The following is a 24,897-nucleotide window of genomic DNA, read 5'->3' as shown; positions in this document are numbered from 1 at the left end:
AAGCGAATAACAACGACAACGAGGAAGAGTTGTGTATCATTTGTTAATGGCAAAGGACGCGTTTGTGTTGCCAAATGCGTTGCGACGTGAACAACAACAACAACAACAAAGTGGAGGGAGGAGAGGAAGACAATGCACACCCCCTCCTCCCTCCACTAAAGCGGGTGTGGGGAAGCCCCACATCTGGGGCAGAACGGCAAAGATGCCCCCACCCCACCCCCACAACTGGGGAGAGGAGGTTGCAAGCAGAAGGCAAAGGTACTCACCGTCCATGTTGGCAGCCTGGAAGCCCCCCTGGGGCAGAGAGTCCCCCATGCCAGTTGGGTGGGGGACACCACCGCCACGCAGGCCCTCGGGAGCAGGAGAAGAGGCGCCTCCGGGGAAGGAAGGAAGGAAAGAAGCCAGCCTAGAAGCCGTCGGTGGTAGGCGGCAGGCCCAGGCTCCCTCCCCGCCCCCCGAGTCCCACTACTACGGCGCAGTAGCAGGAAAGGGCGCTCGCAGGCGGCGGCGGCGGAGGAGGCGAGACACGCAGGCGCACCCAGCCCGCTCAGCTGGAACCTCGGCGGCAGCGGCGGCAGCAGCAGCAGCAACGCCTCGGGGCCGGAGGAACCACCGCCACCCCGCCCCACGTGACTCCGCCGCCTGCCGGGAAGGCGCCGCCTCGCCCCGCTTCTCGCTCGCGCCTCTCGCGCTCATCCTCACCCCCCCCGCCTCTTATGCAAATCGCGGGCCTAAGGGATCGGGCTCAAGTTCCTAAGCTGGCTCGGGAGGGAAAGGGAACCTCCGAGGAGAGCCCAACCTGGATTCCTTTTGGGTTTTATTTTTGTTGTCGTTTAGTCGTTTAGTCGTGTACGACTCTTCGTGACCCCATGGACATATATATATTTTAAAAAGCAATAATAAAAATGTTATTAGTATTGTGTTGTGGAGGACGATGTTTTATTCTGTGAAGCGCCCTGAGAACTTACGAGGAAGGGCACGGTATATAAATCTTAAGAAATTAAAAAGTATGCAAGCACAAGAAGCGTTGTGCGTCCCAACACCCTCGCTTCTCATGCGCCTCTCAGGAGAAAGAAAAAAAAGGAGACGACCTATGAAGGGGTTGCGGGGTGGAGAGGCAATATAATACGTACTATGTAATACGTACCAGGAATGAATTAAAAGGAAATATATTGTTATAAGGAGGAGGAGGAGGAACAAAGGATAGAATCCTCTTGGCTGCTGGCTGGAGCCGCTGCCATCCAGAGACTGGGGAGCATGGCTCTAGGACTCAAGCTAGCTGAAGCTATGAGAGAAGCAGGGAGATGCACTCTGGTGATCTAATACTGTGTTCACCTCCATCCTAGGCTCAGGTTCTATTTATGTGAACAAACCATTTATCTCATAGTCACTATAGTTCCTTGTGCCTCATTCTATCCAAAGGAACACAGACCCTGGGTAAGCGCTGGGACTGGGGGGAGGGGGGCACCCAACCTTTGTGTCCTTTACTTTCCATAAATGTAAAAACAAGGGCCCACCTTTCAATAAATTTCAAACTGAATACCTATACTGTAGTTGTTTTTTTAAAAATAAATGAATAAATACTAAAAAAAAGAACACCCCAACAACAACAACTTAAGCCAGGGTTGTTTATTCTTTCTTGGTTCTGGAGCAAAGGTTTTCCTATCTGCTCTTTAATTAGACTGTTTGGGTGGCCACCAACTGCTTTCTGAAAAGCAGTCCTCAGTTACATAATGCTATCAGTAACACTATGTCTTCAGTAACATAAATTATAGCTGTCATATCTGTATTTCAGCAGTGCAAGGAGGCTCTGCAAACCCTTAGCATGTACCTGACAATGCCAACCTTGGACATGGGACCTGATTTATCACATTTATGCATTTATGCAAGGAGCTTAAAATGATCTACACAATTCCCTATCCATTGCTAAGTTCACTTGGTGAGCTTCATAACCAAATTGGGGATTTGAACCTGGGTATCCTCTAGTATTCCTATTTTTATCTCTGAAATGCGAAGATATTATTTTATTATGAAAAGGGAAAGCACTTCTGGACACCTTGAATGCATTCATTTCACTCTCCATGTGACTACAGCCAACACTGACACACATCTAGTATTAGGAGCAGTTTTTTGGTTAAATTATGTCTATCTCTGAAGATGCATATGCAAAAGCTTGCTTACTATTTTGCAGTTGTTTGCTTATTTTTCAACTAAAAAAAGTCTTACTTTTTTATCTATGTATGGAATGGAATTCTAATGGGCAAAACAAAAAAACAAAAAACCAGCACCCTGCTTGTAGTTGCACAGAGTCAGTGTTACCTGTTGATGAGAGCCTTGAGTAGTAGAGTGAAAAGTCCCTGGTTCACTCCCTGGCATCTACAGTTAAAAGCAGGCACCCCCAAACTGTGGCCCTCCAGATGTTTTAGCCTACAACTCCCATGATCCCTAGCTAACAGGACCAGTGGTTGGGGAAGATGGGAATTGTAGTCCAAAAATCTGGAGGGCCAAAGTTTGGGGATGCCTGGGTCAGATAGTCAGAGATAGAAAAACTCTGCTCTGGCTGAGACCTTGGCCAGCTGCCACAGTAGACTAGCCTGAGGAATTTACAAAAAGCAGCTTCTTTTTTTAGACATCCCAAGTGTCTGCTTTCACTTTGCTTTAGTGAACAACAAAATCCAAATTGGGAATTCGTGTATGTTTATTGGTGAAATTTATATTATTGCAAAATTCTCAGTACAGCTCTAGTCTGAAATCTTACATACAGTAGTTTGCTTTGGTACCTTGGCAGAAAGGCAGTATACAAACGTAATAAAACAAATAAATAAATAAATAAATAAATGATCAGCCGAATATAATTTGGCATTATTGTACTTGGTGGAGGTGACGGGGGACAGAGTCGGTTGGCTGCCAAGTCATAAATGCTCATACTATACAGCTTACAACAACAAAAATGACAACTTCCGTTTTCTGGGAGGGCTGCCAGGTCACGTGCCAAGCGTTTTAGCGTCACTTCCTAGGACACCACGTGAAACCAACGCCTGCCACTCTGACAGACTTGAACTAGCATCATTTCCCTTTCTCTGCTGCGGGCTCTGGCTGGCTGCCCTCGTCACGTGATACTACGATCATAGAGTTCAGAAAGAAGCCTATAGAAGGACAAAAGCAAAATAGGAAGTTGTCATCTGGGGCACACCGGAAGCCATAGTTTTCTTTATCCCCCCCACCCGTTGTTTGGTAGATGCCGGAAGAGAAGGCCCCGGCTAACGGCGAGGGTCCAAGATGGCGGAGGTGGTGAGTTGAGAGCCGGGGATTGCGGGGTGGGGGTCTGGTTGGGGTTGCTGGTCCCTCTGCTAATCTCTCTCTAACTCCTGCAGGAGGAAGTGACCGAGGGGTGTCGCCTCCCCGTGCTGCGCCGTAACCAGGAAAACGAGGACGAGTGGCGTGAGTGGGGGCGGGGCCATGGCGGGAGGGGAGGGGCGGAGGCCCAAGGGGCGGGGCCAGATGTCATCATGGCACAGAGGGGAGACCTCTCACCTTGTGGGGGAAATGATATCAGTTACCAATGAACCTTAGGTAGGGTTACCATGGAAAAGAAGGTGGAGGCGAAGCCAGGGGTGGAGTCAAGGAGGCTGGTGAGGCTGAAGGCCAGCACAGCAGGGTGTCGGGTCTAAGGTCAGGCTGTGAAAGAGCATCCTGTGCTGTATTGGAGTGTGGTACATGGGCAGACTCAGGTTCAAATCCTCATCTGCGAATAATGCTCAGTGATTGAATTGGGGTCAGTTGTAACCTTGGTCCAGGTATGGAGAACCTTCAGCCCTCCAATTGTTGCTGAATTATAACTCCTCTCAGCCCTAGTCAAGCTTGGCTGGTGGACAGGAATGATGGGAGTGGTAGTTTAGGCAAAATCTGGTGAAGAACACTTGTCCAGCCTACTTTCCAGGATGGTTGTTAGACGAAAATAGAGAAGGGAGACCTGTATGTATCGCCTTGAGCTCCTTGGATGAAAGGCCTGGTATAACTGTAAATATGCACCACGATGAGGTGGGACCAACAGCACAGTCTTACCTATGCTATCTCAGAAATGTTCTTAATTCATTGGAGGCTAGTGAGGTTCTGAGTGCTGCCAAAATCAATATGTCAAGGAGCCTAGAGGTCTCTGGGAATTTGGGGAGTCTCCAGTGGAGGAAAGGAGCAAATGGAATTTATTAATCTCAAAAGGTTTTGATGACTTTTTTTTATTAAAGGTATTGCAGAATGAAACACACTTTGTTCTCCATGTACAAAAGAAAGTCCAAGCATCTGTGGCAAAATCATATTCTAAACTGTTTTGTATCTTTGCCCTTATCCCCACCCATTATTTGTCAATCTTCCGTCAGTGATGAGTTCCAGTAACAGAATTTGTTATTTGGATACATCCATGACAGTAATTACTGGCAATGCAGGTCAGGGCTAGCATTTGTTTAGAGCACTCTTACCTATTATTCATATCTGAAAAGATAATTTGAGTTAAGAAAGAGTAGTGCCCTCAGCCATCTAAATAAAATATTCAGGCCCACTGATATAACATTTGCATCGCAGGAATCCCAAATAAGAGAGTCTTCCTGACATTTAGTAGTGGACTTTTCAGAGGTCCACAAAGTGGTCTCTTCTCTCTCTCTCTCTCTCTTCACATTCTCTTAGATATGTAATATATTTCTTTCTTTCAACAGCACTGGCTGAAATACTTAGTGTCAAGGACATCAGCGGCCGAAAACTTTTCTACGTTCACTACATTGACTGTGAGTAGATGGGGACAAATCCATTTGGAGGGTGGGCAGGATGAAATCATAAAAATAAAATGGGCTTTTCCAGATAGGAATGATGAAGAACGTCTGAGAAGGCAAAAGGCTATAGAAACATATTCAAGATACTTAGAAATTGAAAGCAGAATATTTTAAAATCACTATCCAGTAATTAAAACTGCTCTACCCACTTAAATGGGGAAGTAGACCAGCCTTTTCCCAGAGCAGGAATGGGGAACCTGGAGTCCAACTTCCAGCCAGATTGGCTCCACCCCAGCCAGATTGGCCAATGACCGGGGCTGATTATGGTTGTCTAACAACTTCTGGAGGGCCACAGGTTCTCCAGCAGACTGCCCATACAGCTCACAGCAGAACCAGCATCCTAAGCAGGGGTGTGTGAATGCGTGGGTAAACATCTTTTCCATCTATGCTGAGCATCAGAACCAGTCCTAATAAAAAAAGTTTTTGGAGTTGATTGTTGCTGACTTCATGCTTCACTTTGGGAACAATCTGAGAATGCTTTTGGAACTCAGTATAGGGCCAAAAACATGACCCCATCCTTCCCCTGTTGGGATGTGGCTACCAAGATTAGCCAAAAGGCATGGACTCTTAATTCCAGCCCTTGGGACCTGTTTTTACTTTTGATGTGTATGTGTACATAATGAAACCTGGTCACCAAAAGTAGACAGCCGGCAGCCACTGTAAAACAGACAGGCAGGAAGACAGGCAGAAGCTTGGTGCACTGCCTAGAAAGATAGGGGGAATGTAACAGAGATTGCTGCTGGCTAGATAGCGATGCAGAGTCCTGCTTTTATCATCACCTCATTCTTCCTTAAAGATGGGGGTGGGAAAATTATCCCTTGCCTTGAACCATGCAGTTAACAAGCGTCTGGATGAATGGGTGACTCATGACCGGCTGGATTTGAAGAAGATACAGTTCCCCAAAAAGGAAGCGAAGACACCCACCAAGAATGGGCTGCCTGGATCACGGCCCAGCTCTCCGGAACGTGACGTGGTAGGAGGAAATGTGGGGCCGGGGGGGGCGGGCGGGGAAGGGAGGCTTTGGGAGGATGTGATCTGGCAAGGGGTCGGTGGGTGGTGGTGTTAGTCCAGACCTGGGGAAGAGAGTGCTTTTATTAGCATTGGGGTTGATGCCCCGTCCCATTCCCCCAGGTCTCTTTGGACCAAGGACAGAGACTTTATAAGGAACGAGGCCTTTGTAAGCGTTGGTGGTTTCCTTCCGGTCTTTTCCCTTGTGTCCTCTTATTGTGCTGCTCAGCCTGCAGCGTGTGGGGATGGTGGTCCCTGCACCCTTCCCCAGAGCGGCAGTGCCGCCCCTTGCCCCTCCCCCCATGTGTTGGTAACACCCCTCTTCCTCCCCCACTCAGAGGAAGACCTTGGATCTGTCTCTACAGCCAGCCGCAACTCCATCCAGCGGTAAAACCCTTCCCATTCCGGTGCAGATAACCCTCCGTTTTAACCTACCTAAAGAGAGGGAGGCCGTCCCCGGCTCGCCCGACCAACCCCTCTCCTCCAGCTCCTGCGTCCAGCCAAACCATCGCTCAACGGTACGAACCGGCGCTCGGCCGCCCCGGCTCGCTCCTTTTGTGTCTTTTGTCTACCCGGCACGTTCTCGAGAGGCCGCACAAGCTGGGCGGGCTTGGGCTAGGTCTGGGCTGGCAAGGGAGGTCTCCAAGGGAGGAGCCCGGGGGCATTCTGGCCTTCATTCTGAGGGCACTCTCTTCCCTCCTGAGTCAAAGAAGAGCAGTGCAGATGACCCCCCTACAGGAAAAACACCAAAGAAATAAAGAACAGGTTCAAATCAAGCCTCCAGTACATTGCCCTGTGCACATTGGCATTCAAAACCATATTACTCATCGAACTAAGTTCTTGAGTGCCACTCAGGGTCTGGAGCTTGTGAATGACCATGGAGCCCCACTAAAAATACTACTATGGTGTCCATTTATTGCTGTCTAAGTGCCCTGGAAATTTTATTTGGTTTGAAACCAGCTTAGCTGCTACAGTCACTTCATCCGGCCCCAAGTCCCTAGGTTCCTTGCTTCACAGCCTCGCTGTTAAGCAAGTTAGAAATTTGAATCGTAGTTTAAATATTGGGTGGGGGGGCGTTCTACTTTCAGCTGTCCTTTTTATATGGACCCTCTCTTTCTTTGTGATGTGTTTGCCTGCAAACCCAATAAAACACACCCTGCACCTGCCATAGGACGTCGTAAGGTGCCATAGGACGTCGTAAGGGGGGAAAAGCTGTGAGCATACAAGCAGATCTTCCATTGTGGAAGGATTCCCCCCCCCCCAGATGTGGGATTGGGACAGCAATACCGTACATGCTCCACTGACTGCAGAAGATTGCTGTACAAAGCAGGACTGAGTCCCCAAGGGTGGGAGACAAGTAATCTCTGTAAACGTTCAGAAGAGTCGGAGCTCAGTGATAGAGCACTCTTGCTTTGTGTGCAGAAGTTCCCAGGTTCAATCCCCAGCATCTTCAACTAAAACTGGGAATGCCTCCCTTTTAGAAACCCTTGAGAGCTGCTGCCAATCAGTGTAGACAGCAATGAGCTAGATAGACCAGTGGGTTTGATTGATTATGAAGGCCCCAAAGCAGACGAACTCGAGCCAAAGCCCCCATATGAACTTCCCTGTCCCTCATCGCTACTCACTTCAGGGGTAGTTGAGGGGGTCCCTGCAAGGCCCAATCCCTGTGTGGGCTGTGGGTCAAAGTCATCATGTTCTTTGCAATGGGACATGCAAGTGGGAATCTCAGCTTGGAACTGAGTGGGCACGTGGAGGTGTGTTTGGAAGCGTATCAGTGGCTGTTGAGGAAGGGGATGGGCAGCCCCAGAAATAACTTGCTTTGTTTCTGTCTCTTCCAGAAGAGGAAAGTAGAAGTAGTTTCTCCAGCAACCCCCATCCCCACCCCAACCGAGACAACACAAGCATCGGTGTTCCCCCAGGTAAGCCACTCCACACCCACCTCCAGTGGTTCTTGTTCGATGAATGGGTCTAGGTAAGGGTTTATGCCTGTTGGGGGTTGTGGAGGAAGGGAGAGCCAGGTTCTGAAGAGGAGCCTGTGAGTGTCTCCACAAACACTAAGGATGTAGAAGCTGCTCCTCCAGCTACTCAGACAGAGGTTGGTGAAAGGCTGGAGTTTGTGTTTTCTTAACGAGGAAACCAAATCTGAATCCTTGGCTTTGTGCAAAACCACATTTGATTTTGACCTCAACGTACAGAACAGCACAAGGGGATGGGTGTGTGTGCATGAGACCCCATCAGAAGGCGTGGAATTTTAGCTTTTCCTTTGGGAGGGCGGCTGGATTTTATTCATGCTCCAATGTGGGCCGTTGGCCCATTGAACACATGGCACTGGTCTGAAACTAAGCAAGACACGGTCTGGAATGTTGGCCTGCCTGAGAACACCACACTGACTTCTGAAGAGGAAGATGAGCTACAAATGTAGTAAAATAAATACACCTCCCAAAAACAAATATACCTCCCAAGCCAAATTGGTTTGTGACCTAGAGAGGGGAGATGCATGTGTTGCATTTCCTCTTTAGCAGACCTCTTTGTCCTGCCCTTAGAACCCTCTCACCAACCCGGCTTTGCATCCTCTTTGACTGTTTTTGCTTGGCTAGAATGTGTCCTTGAATTCTCATACTGCTACTGGGGTGCCAGGATGGAGAGGAACATATAAGTAAGTTAACCATTGTTCCTCCACCCACATTTTCTCCTGGCCCTGCCCACCACGGGCGGCCCCCGAAAAGTTGCCTGGATGGGTGAGTCACCTCAGGGTGCAAAAAGTTCCTCCCTCTTGCTGTAGCTTCTGTCCCTCAGTGAGTCTTCTGGAGCTATTTTTGAGGTGCCTTCTAACCCTGTTTCTACATGAGCTGGAGAGAGGCGTGGGAAGTGCCTGGGCAGTGAATTTTCCCTGCTCTCTTTGACATCCTCCTTGACCCTGTTTTTGTCTTCCAGAATGGCTCCGCACGTCGAGCGGTGGCTGCCCAGCCTGGCAGGAAGAGGAAATCCAATTGCCTTGGCACTGATGAGGTAAGTGCCAGGGCTTGGGGTAATGCCTGCCAGCCTGCTTCCCAGGGGGGCACCAGCCTGGAAGAAGGAATATGTGGCTCTTCCTCGTTCATCCAGAATCTCCCGCCTCCCCCCGGTTTTTGTGAGCAGGACTCCCAGGACAGCTCAGACGGCATCCCCTCAGCCCCACGCATGACAGGCAGTCTGGTCTCGGACCGCAGCCACGACGACATCATCACGCGCATGAAAAACATTGAGTGCATTGAACTGGGGCGGCACCGCCTGAAGCCTTGGTACTTCTCGCCCTACCCACAGGAGCTCACCACCCTCCCCGTCCTCTACCTCTGCGAGTTTTGCCTTAAGTACGTCAAGAGCCTCAAATGTCTCCAGAGGCACCTGGTAAGTCCCAGGACCCAGTTTGGGCTGCCTGTCATCTGGGACCCAAAGTCTGCCAGCCTGGATTGCTCTGTTTCCCAGCCAGCTCTTTGTCGCCAACACCTAGCGGCTGCCCGAGACTCTGCCTGGTGGCTACCATTGGGATACCAGGTCTAAGAACACCCTGAGTTTCCCAGACCCGCCTGTTTCTCAAGACACCAGGTCTATCTTCCTGGGCTGGTAGACCTGGTCTCTGGCCTGGGTAGACCTAATGTCTGACGTATTATAGCAGGTAAACCCAATGCCATACTGTGCCTGCCCCTGCAGAGTTAGAGGCCAGCCTGGTCTACCATCCCAGCTGGCTGTCAGACATGCCTGGAGACTGTTGGGCTCAGCAGACCTGTCAGTGGGGATCTACTGATCTCTGCAGACCCATTGCCCAGGGTTGGTAGACCTGATGCTAGCTTGGGATTTCTGCCTTACGCAGCCTCCAGGAGGTTAAACCTCTTGAGACTAGTAGACCTGTTGGCCTTTCTCCTGCCTATTGGAGGACAGTTCTGCCTACCGTCACATCTCTGTCATAGCCTTGCAGGCGACACGTGCCCATCGTGCCAGTTTGTGCATTCAGAAGATTTGATTGGCAAAATGTCTCCAGATGAGATTGGGCTTGTTATGAGTACACCCCTATGGGAACATACTGGAGGGAAAAGAGAGAGGAAAAGCTTGCTTCTTCACCCTGGCAGGCTAGTTTTCTACATGCCCCTGAGGTATTTTATACAAAAAGCAGGACCACCTTGGAGCAGTTTTGCTCCTCAAGCCTCCTGATTGCATCAGTTCTGTGCAACTCAGAATCTCAAAAAGCTCTTACAATCACCTGGAGTGTCGGTATTTTTCTTTTATTTATTGTGCTAACAACAATGACGACAAAAAATACAAATCAGGCTGATACAACAGAAATAAAACAAGAGAACACTTTTAAACATAGAATAAAATAAAACCCATTACTGTCGGGTTGGGTGAATCTTAAAGAGGAACAGTATCATGTATTTTTGAATCAACCAAATCCATTGAGAAGCAGAGGGAGGTAGCTGGCAGTGTTCTTCCTTATTGACATAAGTAATGAAATCAAACCAAACCCCTGCAAATCTATCCATACATCTATCCTTTTTACATTGTCCCCTGGGAATGCATAGTTTGTTGCTCATCTTTTATAATAACAAGTTCCCAAACTTCAGAATACGAAAAAGAGGTACTGTATTGGCTCCGTTTGGAACTCTCTAGAGACGAGCCATTGTGGCTCTAGCAGCCATCTCAAAAATGAGCAATTAGCTCTTTATTATGTATACTAAGACCAGCTTCCTCAAAAAAAGGTAATGGTGCAAGCTAGGCAGAAGGGATAAGAGAACAATTCAAAATTATTGATTTCTTTAAAAAGCCAGAGACCATAAATGAAAATATGATTGAGTAACAGGCCTCTGGGAGTCCCATACCAGTTTGTGAATCACTTTTAAGGACAGTTCTTTATATTTTGGTGAAACAGAGCGGAGAGGGGGCTTCACCCATATTCTCTGCCAGGTGTCATCCTCTTTGCCCCAACCCGTGTCCTGACTTCATGCTAATTTTAAACCGAGCTGGCCGTTTGGTTTCTGTTTCAGTAAAAGTTTATATAACCCAAAGTCAGTTTTTCCTTTCCCTTCCCACCCCTCCCCCACCCATAATCCATTGGAAGGGTTCGAACAGTTGTCCTCAGCCACGGGCACAATGTCTTTAATTTCCACTGAATATATTCTGGTCCAGTAGTTGTTAGCCATTGAAGATAGGGGTTCCATCTGGTCCTTATCATAGTAGACTTGGCCTTCCATGTTATTTCCTGTGACATTACTGCCACGATGTCTGACTGAATAAATTCAAACAAATAATTAGTCCAGACCTCTACTGTCCATTTTTCTCTATCTTTCCAACCTAAAGCTATTGTTGCCTTTCCTGCTAGTATCATTGCTTTGAAGGTGTGCTAGTCACCTTTCTCTATGGCCGTGTTTCCTAGTATACCCATTGTCATAAGATTGAAGTCTATAGGTAGCTTCACTTTTAAAACTTCATTAATAACCTTAAGGATTTTATTCCAAAATCCCCCTACCTCTGGGCATTCCCAATACATATGGGAGAACCATCCCTTGGCTTGTTCACAGTGCCAGCAGTTAGGGTTCAATCCTGGTACGGGAAATTAAAAATCGGAAGGAGAGAATATAATGTATGTAAAAATTCTCGTACTTTAATAAAAATCTTAATATATATATATATATAACCCAAAGTCAGTATTGAAATGATAACACTGTGTGCTTGCTTTGCACCATCCAATTGTGTAAAACATTGGAGAGAACTCTTGAGCCCCTTGCTGGACTTCCAGAGAGGGAAGCCACAACACTCATTTTCCTGTGTGTGTGCTCCACTAAAGGTTAGGTTCTTGAACCCCCCCACCCTTCACCTGGCATTTGCTCTGGGAGCAATTAACTGTGTTAGAGAGCTGTGTTATCATTGATTCTAGACACAAATCCCTAGTGTGTGCTGAAGCCTGGTAAGGGGCTGCAGTTCTGTAGGACCTTGAGCTTTCCCCACACCCTCCAGTCTGTCCTGACCTGTCCTATGTCCCTGCCCCCCAAATGCAATTCCTAGAAGCACAAGGACCCAGAAAGGTTTAATTTTGTTTACGAGAGTTCAGCCTGTGATCCTTCTGTTTTGCAGACAAAGTGTGACTTGAGGCATCCGCCAGGGAACGAAATCTACCGCAAGGGGACGATCTCCTTCTTTGAGATCGATGGGCGGAAGAACAAGGCAAGAGCAGTTGTTGGGCGCAGACAAAACAGGGATTCTAGGAAAGCTGATTCCGCGATGATCGCTGGGGCTTTGTTTTGGGAGATGGGGATGGAGAGCACATTGGAGGTGGCTGGTGGCTGGAGCCGTCTCATCCACCACACACAGAAACATAGGAAGTTGGGACTGCTTCATCTAGAGCAGGGGTGGGGAGAACCTGTTGCCCTTCAGATGTTGTTGGATTACTGTTGGCAGCTGTGGAGGTTGCCATCTAGGCACTTCTGGAGACCACGGTTTCTCCGCACCTGACTCAGCCCAGTGATGTCTGCTCTGACTGGCAACAGCTCTCCAGCAACTCAAAACAGAGAAATCTTTCCTACTCCTAATTGAAGAAGGCAAGGATTGAACCCGAGACTTTCTGCATGCAAAACAGTTTCTCTGTCATTGAGCTACGGTCTCTCCCTGTAAAGCTACAAACCTCTAAATGCCAGAGCAGGCGGTTTCTTCATCCTGTCCAGTACCCTCTCTCCTCTAACTGGCTGTGGTTCTCCAGGGTCTTCCCTGTCCCCTTCCACCCGATCCTTTTAACGGAAGGTGCCAGGGATTGAACCTTGGGCCTTCTGTAATCCACAGTAAATTTGGCCCTCCCTGCTGCCCATTCCCCCGACCCACCCAAATGCGAAAAAGGTACAAAACTGAACCACATAACTTGTGGTCTGAACTGATAGGCAAGGCAGATGGGTGTCCCATCTGGTACGACAGACATTCACAACGGTAGAGAAGCAGTGCGAAATTGGGATTTTCAGTCCTTCATTGCAAAAGTCTCTTCTTTGCATGCTTGTTTCCTTCCAGAATCCAGATGTATGTTTATTTTTGACAAGTCTTGAGGCAGAATAGAAGGGAGGGAAACAATCCAATCAAGTTGTCTCTGTGTGAGTGGGCAGATGGGGTAGAGGTTCAGCCCCACATTATAAGGCAGGCATGTTTTAAAAGTCTTGAAACTGATCCAAAAGCAAAGGTCATGTGCTCAGAAATTGGGAAGGGCGAAGGGGCTGTTTGGAAGAGAAACTTCTGGGTTTGTCTTCTCTCCCCTCCACTTGCTTCCTTGTTTTTCCGGAGATGTAATGGAGTGAGCATCACACACGAATTTCCCTCTCCTTGGAACTGGGGAAAATGCATTTTAAATTCCCTGGAGGAAGCACTGGGTTTCTAGACACCATATGTGAAGCTGAGAGGGGGAAATGCTCATATTTGGAATGGCTTGTGGTTCCCCTCCCCCTCCAGTCCAGTCTTGCCCCACAACCTCTCGCTGCTAGAGATGAATCTCAAGCCCTCCTTTCTCAGGAAGGGGTTGTTCAGTATCTCTTTCTCTTCTCCCCCTTTTCAGAGCTACTCACAAAACCTCTGCCTCCTGGCTAAGTGCTTCCTGGACCACAAGACACTCTATTATGACACAGATCCCTTCCTCTTCTACGTAATGACAGAGTACGACAGCAAAGGCTTCCACATTGTCGGCTACTTCTCCAAGGTAATGTTGCAAAGTTAATGTACGCATATGTCAGCTAGATCTTAAGAATTTCTAAATTGATGTGTTAATGTAATATTAATTTGCATGATGTATGTGTAAAATTCATTTGTCTATTTCAAATACATTTAATATCGTAAAGTTCTTAGTTACAGTTCCGATTGAATTGGATCTGAAGTTTCCACCATGAGCCGAGAGTTTTACCCAACTGAATTCTATTCTTTTCAGCCCCAGTGAAGTTAGTCATGCTCACTCATATTGATGGGTCTACTATGCTAGGCACTGCACGGCTAACAGTATATATATTCACATGAATGCATAAAGGGTTTGCTGATGTGGTGCCTTCCATGGGCGTTAGCCAATTGAATACATGATGTAGTGTGGAGTGCTCACAGTAATTTCTTTGCTTTGCAAATGTGTCCAAGGGCCAACCTGTATTGATATTTATCATCCTCATCTATTTATGTTTTGTCCTGCCTCTGAGAATAAAGATTTCTTCTTCTTCCCCTTCTTCCCCTTCTTCTTCTTCTTCTTCTTCTTCTTCTTCTTCTTCTTCTTCTTCTTCTTCTTCTTCTTCTTCTTCTTCTTCTTCTTCTTCTTCTTCTATTATTTAGCAAGGAGAAGGGAAGTGTGTGGGATGTTAGGGGGAGAGCTGGTAGCAACAGCCTAATGTTATCTGTGAGGATCTACACAGAGCACTGGAGACCTGTCCAGCTCAGTCCCTCTTTGATATTTCATTAGGAATGACGTTTTCTGTTTTCAAGGCTTTCCTTGCAGCCGTAAGGACTAGAAACTTGGTTTATAAAATAAAACTGAGGGCCTACTGTTGATGAATTTTGCAATAGTTATGAAACCCAAGAATGGGCACTGTCCTAATGCAACGGCCATTACGCTAGTTGTGGTCAATCCTAAACAGCTTCCTTTTGAAAGGAAGGGGAAATCTGTCATGCCAATGTCAGGGATCCCGGGGTCAGCGTTGGAAGGGCTGGAACAGCTCCGCCAGTGAAAATTAACACGCTGCTTGTTTTGCCACTACCTGCAGGAGAAGGAATCTACGGAGGACTACAACGTGGCCTGTATCCTGACCCTGCCCCCTTACCAGAGACGGGGCTACGGAAAGTTGCTGATTGAATTCAGTAAGTGGAGTCTCTTTCCATTTTCAATCCTCCATTTGAATCTTAGCAGGTTGTTGAATCAAACCCTCCAATATCCCCAGAGGTTGTTTTTCTGGATTTGACCCAACCATTCCTGACATTCTCAGGAGACAGTCTCTTCCCTGACACACCGAGGCCTGAGAGGCGCCTTCTTAGAAAGATCATCTGTGCACATAGCTGCCAAGTCTCCCGCTGAAAAATGCGGGATCAGCAGCTGCGTAGCACCGTAAGTCGCTTCTACGCATGTCCCGACACACGTAGAAGCAACTTCCAGTGCCGCGCTACCCATGTCTGGGCACCGGAAATTGGGCGGCGCCAGCACCCAAAATGGAGCCTCCCTGGCAGGTAGGAAATCCGGGGGATTTTTCGGGATTTTTTCCAATCCGGGCTGCCAGCGGGAAACGGTTTAAAATACGGAGGTTTCCCGCGAAAAACGGGAGACTTGGCAGCTATGCTGTCCTTTGTGTTTAGATTGCCATGTACTGTACAAACATGGGGAGGAGCACTTGTGGGGCTGCCCCACAGCTGTGTAGCTCCCTCATCTTGAGGATCCTTCAAAGCCCAAACTTCAGCACCTTACCCCCACCCCCCACCCCCAGATGTGTTGCCTAAGTAGTCTTTTACTTGCACTTTTGGTAGTTTGGTTTGAAGATCCTGCTTTGACAACTCAGCTGCTTATTAAAACAAAGCCACAGAGTTATGCTTGCTTTATCTATGTATTACATAGATTTATATTCCAACTTGCAGGATAGAAAGGTGGCTTACAAGTAATACTCAATTACATATTTTTAAAATACATTAGAAATATTAACATATCAAAAACACCGCAGGATCCTTCCCACATGACTGTTGGTGGCGATCGGTTGTGGGGAGAAAATCCAGCTGGGGCAGGCCGAGGAGGGCGCCATGTTGCGTTGGGGAGCGCTGCTATAAATAACAGCCTGTTTGGGGTTGCTGTGATGTTTGCTAGCCTCACAGTGAAGCATATTAAGACACTTAAAAGTTATATCCTATTTTATCAGGGAGAGCCCACCAGCTAGGAAATGCTCCTTATTTTAGAAAGTGGAGTAGGCAGCCCCAATTTCACATTGTGGGAAAGACTCCTAATCCTGCTGATTCCCAGTTCCACCAGACAAGTCCTGTTTTTTCATTATTTTATGAAAATCCACTTCTTTAAAATTTGGGTCGAGGGTGCCTCTTGGCCCTCATTTTAAACTCCGGGGCTTGAGACAGATAGGTAGAACTTTCCCCGATTTAGCTATCTCTTCCATCTACCGCATTGTTCTTTCCTGTGTACCAGGATCTGCTCGCAGCCCCCCCTCTAACTGCCTCACTCTTTCCCCTCCAGGCTACGAGCTCTCCAAGGTGGAAGGGAAGACGGGCACGCCAGAGAAGCCTCTCTCGGACCTGGGGCTCCTGTCCTACCGCAGCTACTGGTCCCAGACCATCCTCGAGATCCTCATGAACCTCAAATCGGAGACCGGAGAGCGTCCGCAGATCACTATCAAGTGAGGTCCAAGTAATGAAAGTTCACTACTGAAACCCCTCTGGGCAGCCTCTGGGCTGCATGAGGCCATTGGGGAGGCCTTCAGTGCGGCCCTTACCAGTGCTGATGGCAACCCCTCGCTACTTAATTTTTGCATGGAGAAGACACCATGTGGCAGGTGCCCAGAAAATCATGTTCCTCTCAGCTTGCCAAATAGCTGGAGGGGGGCGGGGAGGGAGTTGTGATGGGGAGACAATGGTGTGTGAGGTCATTTCCACGTAAATTAGCCCTCCTTGTGTGTGTGTGTGTGTGTGTGTGTAGGTAGGTAGGTAGGTAGGTAGGTAGGTAGCCACTAGCACAGGCATCCCCAAACTCTGCGCTTCAGCTGTTTTGAGAATACAACTCCCATCATCCCTAGCTAACAGGACCAGTGGTCAGGGATTGTGGGCGTTGTAGTCCCAAAACATCTGGAGGGCCAAGTTTGGGGGTGTCTGCACTAGCACATAACCTGTGACTTCCTAACCTCATGTGACAAGAAAAAAAGTCCATCAGGGGGAAGCTCCCAGGTGAGCTGGGAGAGCTCACTTTCGTTTGAAATAGGGGTTAAGATGCAGCCTTAATAGAAGACTTTGTATTTCATCTCTTTTTTCTATGTTTTCTGTTTTATTTTTATTCAGATTAGTTTGGCTTTTATTGTATCCTATGTTGAAAACTTTCAATTAAAAAACGGATTAGAAATAATGTGGCCCACTTCACTACCTCAGGTGCATGCTAAGGTAGCAAGACTGGCCTCCCTGTTTCACTGGCCCTTCTGTATTTTGGATTGCACTCAGTATTTCTCCTCCTCCTTTCCAGTGAGATCAGCGAAATCACAAGCATCAAGAAGGAGGATGTCATCTCGACACTGCAATACCTCAACCTCATCAACTACTACAAGGTAGCAGGCCTGAATGAATGGCCATGCAATGTGCTCGGCAGCAGCAAGACTCCCAACATTTCTAGGGGCCATTTAATGGAGCTTAATGGGCAAGCCTAGCCCAATGGTCAGGGCTGACGGAACTTGGAAGTCCCATCAATTGCTAGAGGGCCTCAGGTTCCCCACCTTTGGGCTGAATTCATCCTGAAGAAGGGAAGCATAATAATAACAATAATAATAATAATGATTTATTATTTATATCCCGCCCATCTGGCTGGGTTTCCCCAGCCACCCTGGGCGGCTTCCAACCGATTATTAAAAACAGTACAGCATCAAACATTAAAAACTTCCCTAAAGAGGGCCACCTTCAGTTGTCTTCTAAAAGTAAAATAGTTGCTTATTGCCTTGACAGCTGCTGGGAGGGCGTTCCTCAGGGTGGGTGCCACTACCGAGAAGGCCCTCTGTCTGGTTCCCTGTAACCTCACTTCTCGCAATAAGGGAACCGCCAGAAGGCCCTCGGTGCTGGATCTCAGCTATACATTATAGTAACATGAACCAGCTCTGCATGGAGGACACACTATCTTGGGGTGGATGTGTCTGCATGTAAATTTTGTTTATGTGTTCTGCTGATGGAGGATAATAGCAACAAAAAGTTGTGTGTTAAGAAGGTTCTTTCAGTTTGTCTATGCAATTTTGCATAACTGGCTCTGCTTCTGCTGGTGTGGCTGATGTCTTGGCATGGCCAGGAATAGAGGAGCTGCGGAAGGCAGCCTTTGCTGAACCCATGATCTCCATATATTTTGGACTCCCAACTCCCACCAGCCCCAGCTAGCGTGGCTAATGGTCAGGGAAGATGAGAGTTGGGAGTCCAATAATATATGTAGCTTACCAATTTGGAGAAGACTGCTATAGGGTAACAGGTATAAGGTTTTTTTTTTGTAGGGGTAGGGGAATAGCATTACAGGGAAGATTGCAAGACTAGAAACTGCAGAGATTTTTTGTGGGGTCCGGAGTTGCAGCACTAGAAAGTGATACAGCTTGTTGGCCTCAGTTTTCCCCACCTGCAGTAATGGGGGCAACAGGGGAAATGTGTTCCTTCCCCAGATAAACCAGCTAGAGCTACAGACTGCTTTCAGGCATTTTTAAAGATGAGGCTCGTTTTTCCTGACAAGATTCCAGGAAAAGGGATGGGCAGGGAGATGTTGCAGCCCTTGGGTGTCTGTGGTTCTCTGCCACATCAGATTTACCTCTTGTCACAAAAAGGAACTCAGAAGAGGTATTTAATATGCAGGATTTCAGGAGTGGTGGGAGTGAGCAGCGTTTCAAGTATAGCCGTATGCCCGTCATGAGGACTAGAATCTTCGTTTAAAATTAACAGAACCAAAACACTTCTCCCTTCTAGGGCCAGTATATCCTGACGCTCTCCGAGGACATCGTGGATGGACATGAGCGTGCCATGCTGAAGCGAATCCTTCGCATTGACTCAAAGTGTCTGCACTTCACCCCAAAGGACTGGAGCAAAAGAGGAAAGTGGTGAGGCCTGTGCACCTGAGTAAGGAGCGGCTGCTTGCAGGACGTCCACCCTCCTCCTCACTTTCCGTGACAATGGGGATCAGGCAAGGTGGCCATGTGCTCTTTAGAAGACATTTTCCAGTCGGCTATCAAAGCAGGCACTGTCAGCCGGACAGACCTCAAGGGGCGTCGTTACTTGGGCCTCAGGTGCCCTGGACTTGCCTGCTTGTTTGTATATAGGACTTTTTGGATTCCTTCGCCGAGCGGTTGTGTACAGAAGTTGAAAAAGCACAGACCAAGCTACCCAAGCTGTCCCGCCCCCCCTTTTTTTGGACCGGATATTTATTTATATATATATAAATATAAAACCACCATCACGAATTAAGGTTTGGATCTTGGCAAAGGCAGTTGAAAGGCAGCTGCTTCCTGCTGGGTTTCAGCTGCAGGCAGGCAAACTGTTGCTGCCTCCTCCTTTCGAGGCTGGAATTGTGCAGTTGCTTCCTTGGGTAGAGAAGCTGGAGCCCAGCTCTAAAAAGCTGCCGTCTCCCCTACTGCCCGAGGCTGCAGTAGCATCCACAAGGGTGAAAGTGTGGACAGAATCGTTCTAGGTTAGCATACAGTAAGACAGTCTCGCGCTCTCGCTCCCTTTCCTAAAAACCAGAGTCTTCATGACTGGAGGAGCAGCCTTAAAAAAAAGCAAACTCCACCCAATTTCTGTGCTCAGAATAAATTAACAAAATGGGTTTTTAAATGGCATGTGTGTGTACATCTTTTTTCTGGATATGGTATTGCTTTTTCACAAAACCAAGACCTTCAGCCAAGCAAATGGGAGCATGAGAAGGAAGAAGCTTATAGGCCAGAACCACTACAGCCTGAAGCAGTTGAAACAAAGGCTGCGTACACACCATAAATTTAAAGAATTCTGGAAATGTTACGTTTATTACGGGAATTGCAACTATAGTTCCCAAGATTGGGGATGCCGGTGAGCTGTGGTGCAAGTCTATGCCGTATAAGCAGCCACAAGAATGTATATCCATGTAAGGGGTTTTCAAAGCTGAGTTTTTGCAGTACAAACTAAGAGTGTTTAAAATCCATTTCCACTATCCTGGCTCTCTTCCTGAGGAACTGTAGGTACTACAGTTCTGTGAAAAGATAGGGGTGTCTAAAACTCTGGAGTTGCAAGATTTTCCCCGGAGACAGAAAGTGTGGGAATTAAACCAGTTTTGACACTGTCTTAACTGTGTAGTTGAGGGAAACCACCAGAACCAGGCATGACAGCAGCATCCTAGTTGACATCAACTTGGCCTTCGACTCGATGGAGCACATTCTCAAAAGTCGCTTTGGTGAGGAGGGAGCCCACCAAAACTTCCTTTAAAAAAAATTGCAGAGAGAGACCAAGATTGAAAGCAAAGTTCTACTGGAATGGTTAATACTGTAAAAGAAAAGGCTGAACCCCTCTGTTGCAAGGAAGGCACAGATCTGCACGTTGGTGGGGCTGGGTTAGCAACAGCATCCAGTCTGAAAATGGGAGGCCTGCAGAAAAAGGACTCCTTAGCCCCCCACCCCACCCCAAAAAAATCCAATACAGAGTTCGAAGTGCAGGCTGTTTTTTTTTACTTCCATGTCACCAGCAGTCACCAGCTCTCATCTCATTCTTCATCAGCCACAGAAGCATGGATCTACAAGGGAACAAAAAGGATCATTTAGAGGAGGAATGGGGAACCAGCAGCCTCCCAACAGAAGTTCTTGGACTATAAATCCCATCTCCATCCCTGACCAATCATTGGGGTTGATGGGAGTCGGAGTCTCACAGCAGCTGAACAGCTATAGTTTCCCTACCTGCTACAGCCACATTCCTGTCCACAAGATGCCCATAAGAGTCGGTCTGACCAGACACCGTCCCTAACAACGTAGAAGAGACTGTGTTTCTGGTCAGAGAGGAGGAGCTGCAGAATTTAAGTCACTCCTAGAGAGGAGTCAAGGCAAAAAAGGTGCTAGGCTGAGCAAGGCAGGCAATCTGCGGCATCAGCGTCAAACTCTTATCAATACATCCCTGCACTTATTCAGCTTCACCTTATTTGATTTTGCTGCTCTGCGTGTTTCCTGCCTTTGCCACCCCCTGCCACAGATTATGGGTGGGGAGGGAACAGCAGCACAATCCTCACCTCCCAAAATGCACAATAATGCCAATGTTTACTAGAGTGTCTGTTTCTCCAGAAGCATGTTTTTAAAGTATTTGTCCTATGGAATCGGAGATGGAGGGGACCCTGGAGATCAAGGCTAGGGAACCTGTGGCCCTTTAGGTGCTGTTGGACTACTCTCATCATCCTTGACCGTTAGGCAGGCTGCCTGGGGCTGATAGTGAATCCAACAGCACTGGAAGGCTAAGTGCTCCCCAACCCTGCTCTTAATTGCCACAGGAAATCCAGAAATCTAGAACGGGTTCCCAAACTGGTCCGCAAACTTTCAGGTGCTCTCCAGTGTGTCTGCATTAAATATAGTAAAGGTAAAGGGACCCCTGACCATTAGGTCCAGTCGTGACCAACTCTGGGGTTGCAGCGCTCATTTCGCATTATTGGCAGAGGGAGCCGGCATACCGCTTCCAGGTCATGTGGCCAGCATGAGAAAGCCGCTTCTGGCGAACCAGAGCAGCACACGGAAACACCGTTTACCTTCCCGCTGTAGCAGTACCTATTTATCTACTTGCACTTTGACGTGCTTTTGAACTGCTAGGTTGGCAGGAGCTGGGACTGAGCAATGGGAGCTCACCCCGTCGCAGGGATCTGAACCGCCGACCTTCTGATTGGCAAGCCCTAGGCTCTATGGTTTAACCCACAGCGCCACCTGCGTCCCCCGCATTAAATAGACTGCTTTTTAATTGCATTTTAAAATTTATTTTACGGTATTACCATTTGAATTCTATGGGGCACAATAAAATACAACATAAGAAAGAAAAGAAGCAATACAAACACAGAGACATACAGCACCTGCAGATACTACATGAAGCTCTCACATCTTCACCCTAAACATACCCAGCTCCTTTCCATGTCTTACTGGAATAATACCAAAATTTACAGAAAGGGCCTGAAGGTTTGCTGCCAAGTGGACACCCCCACCCTGACCTTCCCTGCCCCTTTATAGCAATCTATACCCACCCCTTCAGCAATCTTTGGCCAATGTAAGGACATGAGGATCTCATCACTGCTGTTTGGGGCCCGTTCCAGGTTCCAGACAGTGAGTGACTCAAAGGTAGACTTCACCCGCACCTGCCGCTCCTGTAGGAAAGAAGGGACAGTCAATGGGGATCCAGGGATCCACCCTCCCCTCTCCAGGCTCCACCCACCCAACAGCTCACCTGCAAAGCTGCATCATCTTCCTCTAGGACCAGCCCCATGTAGCCCTCCGGTAGGAGGACTTCCTTCCCTTTTAGGCTCCGCCCACGGAAGGATACGGATTCCTCTGCTGGGCAATGCAGGATGACAGAGGACACAAACAGACAGATTCTCAATCTGGGCTCTCCAGGCAGAGGGGGCTCCCCACCTGCTCTCCAGTCCCTTTAAACTGGAAATGCCTCCTGGGACCATCTGCATGCAAAACTCCGGTGTTCTTGCTCCTGCTCTAACATAGTCAATATTGTTGTTTTATCACAATATATTGTGACACTAGGGAAGGAACGAGAGAGGGAAAGGAGCAAATTTCTGTCAGGCTTCTAGAGTGACGGTCAGTTTATTCTTTTAGCATATTATTTTATTGTTAATATAATGGGTGATGGGGAGAGGGCTGCGATCGATGAATGTTTTGGGCCACAAGACTCTTACGCCACAAAGGCTACTACAAATCGCAGCACCAGTAAGGGAAGGCTTGCTTCCACAATAGGTTGAGGGACTTAGAGCTGATGAGCCCCACAGCTTTGCCCTGGAAGACCTCAGAAGATGCTGAAGACTGGCAATTATGGCAGCCAGCAAAGGCTTGGGGTTGAATGAGATCCTCGTTCACCTCAGGGAACAAGACCAAGGAAGGTTTAGCCTTGAAGGCAGGAAATGCCACCTGTGCAATTCTGTCACTTATAGGAGGCATTTCTGTGGTATTGTTTTTTCTTGTGATGATTTTTATTTTGGTTAAATAAAAAAAGCCTTCTAAATGAATAGATATATTATTACTGGATTCCATACACGCTGTTCCAGGCCAGAGCTCAGTGGTCGGAGCTTGTGCTTTGCATGCAGGTTGTAGGTTCAATCCTGCCTGCGGTGCTGGAGAATCACTGCCAGCCAGTGTAGACAATATTGACCTAGATGGGCTAATGGGTCTGTTCTAGGGATCCTGCACCTTTCATAGCTGTCTAGAAGAGGGAATTTAGGCAGATGTTGTTCTATCCAGTCCTCTTCTCCCCCCCCCCCAAGTTGTCCACCCTCTCCCATGCCTTCCCTGGTGCTCCATTACTGCACTCAGAATTCTGAGCCTGCCAAGGTAACACCCTCTTTGCATCCTCTCCCCTGCCCCATTTATTTCAAGCAGCACCAACCCCTCGCAGCGCAATCCACTCCAGGGTGGAGACTCTGTACACAAAGTTTCTTTAAAGCACACTATTCTCCCCTCAGAGAATTATGGGTACTGTAGTTTGTTAAGGGATGCTGGGAATTATAACTTTGTGAGGGCTAAAACTACAGTGCCCAGAATTCTTTTTTAAATATATTTTTCGGGTGGTGGGGTGGGAAAATGTGCTTTAAACAGATATGGTGTTTTCCGTAGCCCAGGCCTACTTCGAGATACAAGACTGCACCGAGTTCAACGGGCCCCGAGTTCGGATTCCGCCCTCCCCGCGCGCGCCGTTTCTCTCCCCCCCCCCCTTGCAGAGCAAATCCTACTCTCTTCCCCAAGTCCACCCGGGCAGATAAAAGTCCCCTCTCGATCCAACGGGGCCTTAGTGCCCCCTAACCGGCTGCCCAAGGGGTCTGCGTCCCACTCTCCTCCTGCTTCGCTCACCGTCCGGTTCTCCGGGCCGTCGAATGGCCGGCGTGAAGTACCGCCGCACCGCAGCGGCGCCGTCGTGCCGGACCACGCAGGGGAGCAAGTGGAGCCGCTCCCGAGGCGCCCCGGGTAAAGAAGGCAGCGCCAGCCGCGCCGGGCCCCGCTCCTCGCCAGCCATGAGCAGCACAGACGACCGCACTTCCTTCCTTCCTTCCTTCCTGCGGAGAAGCCTCCCTCCTGCGCCCCGCCCAGGCGCATCCACTCCCGGGTCGTGCCCAGCCCAGCGCCGCCTCCTGCGCCCTCCAGCGCGCATTGGACTCTCCTCCGCAAGCCGCGTCCGGCTTCAGCGGGTCCTGGCGGGCACGTCCGACTCGAAAAGGGAGTTCGTTCCCCAGGAAAGGGCTGCCACTTTCGCCCTTTCTATTTACACCCCCCTGCCAATCTTCAATTCGGTTATCCCACATTTCTGCAGCATCTTATTTTATTTTTTGGCAATTTTTTTTCTTTTTTAAAAAACACCCTCGTGCAAATCATAGAATCGTAGAGTTGGAAGGGAGCAACTAGCTCAATGCAGGAATCTTTCAGCATCTTAAGAGGTAGCTGCTTCTAAGAAACGCATTTAAGTATATAGTTTTTTGGACGGACGCCCACGTGCTTGTAAGCACTTTCTAATAATATAATTCATTTTCGTATGTTGTTTTCATGTGGAAGAGAGAGGCACTACAGGAGAGGTGAGGGGGTGTATTCGAGAGCAGCCCTGCTGGATGAGGCCAGCAGCCCAACTAGTCCAGCATCCTGTTCTCACAGTGGCCAACCAGATGCCCAAGAGAAGGACTGCAACAGCACAGTTCCTCAGGAGTCACTTGCGTCCCCCCACTGCACTTGCATATAGTGAGAAGGTCCCGTCCCGGCATCCAATGAAATGTGGGCATGCTTAAGCAGGCACATTCCCTGTCCAGAGAGGCCAAGCCAGTGCAAAGAGGAACTGAGCAGGAAGAGGACACTGTCTCTCCTGCACAGTCCATTTTTTAGGAGATATATACAGAGACTTTTTGCAGGAGGTAGTGCAGGCAGGCGGGAGCTGGGTTGGCTATACAGTACACACATACATACACACAACTTCCCTTTGTCTGATCATAGAACTGCAGAGTTGAAAGGGACCACAAGGGTCATCTGCAACGCAGGGATCTTTCTACCTAATGTGCAGTCTGAACCCACAACCCTAAGGTCGTCTCATGCTCTACTGGCTGAGCTATCAGAAATCAATATACATTACGCCCATAGCATTCCCCTGATCCACCAAGCTTGTAACTCTATCAAAAAAAGAAATG

The 24,897-nt window shown here is 48.2% G+C and overlaps 3 protein-coding genes across 8 annotated transcripts in view; 1 reads left to right on the top strand and 2 right to left on the bottom strand.

Moving 5' to 3' along the window:
- Positions 1-694, bottom strand: part of RELA (RELA proto-oncogene, NF-kB subunit) — a 34,161-nt gene extending 33,467 nt beyond the window's left edge. The window contains exon 1 of the mRNA XM_035097831.3: positions 267-694. Within this exon, the coding sequence (XP_034953722.2) occupies positions 267-315 (49 nt within the window). The 5' untranslated portion in view covers positions 316-694. The remainder of the gene's footprint in view (positions 1-266) is intronic.
- A 2,342-nt stretch (positions 695-3,036) lies between these two features.
- Positions 3,037-19,349, top strand: KAT5 (lysine acetyltransferase 5). 5 transcript variants are annotated; one of them, XM_035098378.3, is made up of 14 exons: positions 3,053-3,291; positions 3,375-3,441; positions 4,710-4,778; positions 5,660-5,796; positions 6,170-6,349; positions 7,670-7,750; positions 8,766-8,840; positions 8,970-9,218; positions 11,937-12,026; positions 13,393-13,533; positions 14,573-14,666; positions 16,033-16,192; positions 17,026-17,107; positions 18,489-19,349. In XM_035098378.3, exons 1-14 carry the CDS (start codon positions 3,280-3,282, stop codon positions 18,621-18,623), a joined length of 1,572 nt encoding a protein of 523 aa, XP_034954269.1. In that variant the 5' UTR covers positions 3,053-3,279; the 3' UTR covers positions 18,624-19,349. The 5 variants fall into 5 exon arrangements, with proteins under 5 accessions (XP_088515900.1, XP_034954269.1, XP_088515902.1 ...); XM_088659775.1 differs by having other exon boundaries at positions 3,223-3,291; positions 5,620-5,796; XM_088659774.1 differs by having other exon boundaries at positions 3,037-3,291; positions 5,620-5,796; positions 8,766-9,218.
- Positions 19,350-19,509: 160 nt separating this feature from the next.
- RNASEH2C (ribonuclease H2 subunit C) lies at positions 19,510-23,780 on the bottom strand. Of its 2 annotated transcripts, none has more exons than XM_035098379.3 (4): positions 23,582-23,780; positions 21,954-22,060; positions 21,754-21,873; positions 19,510-20,277 (listed from the first exon to the last, which is right to left on the bottom strand). In XM_035098379.3, the coding sequence occupies exons 1-4, from the start codon at positions 23,742-23,744 to the stop codon at positions 20,248-20,250; spliced, it is 420 nt and encodes a 139-aa protein (XP_034954270.3). In that variant the 5' UTR covers positions 23,745-23,780; the 3' UTR covers positions 19,510-20,247. The 2 variants fall into 2 exon arrangements, with proteins under 2 accessions (XP_034954270.3, XP_034954271.3); XM_035098380.3 differs by having other exon boundaries at positions 21,954-22,057.
- Between the last annotated feature and the right edge of the window lie 1,117 nt (positions 23,781-24,897).

This window comes from Zootoca vivipara, chromosome 16, assembly GCF_965207765.1.
Source record: "Zootoca vivipara chromosome 16, rZooViv2.hap1.1, whole genome shotgun sequence".
NCBI lineage: Eukaryota > Metazoa > Chordata > Lepidosauria > Squamata > Lacertidae > Zootoca > Zootoca vivipara.
Note: the sequence above shows the minus strand (reverse complement) of the source record. Positions and strands in the feature narration are given on the sequence as shown.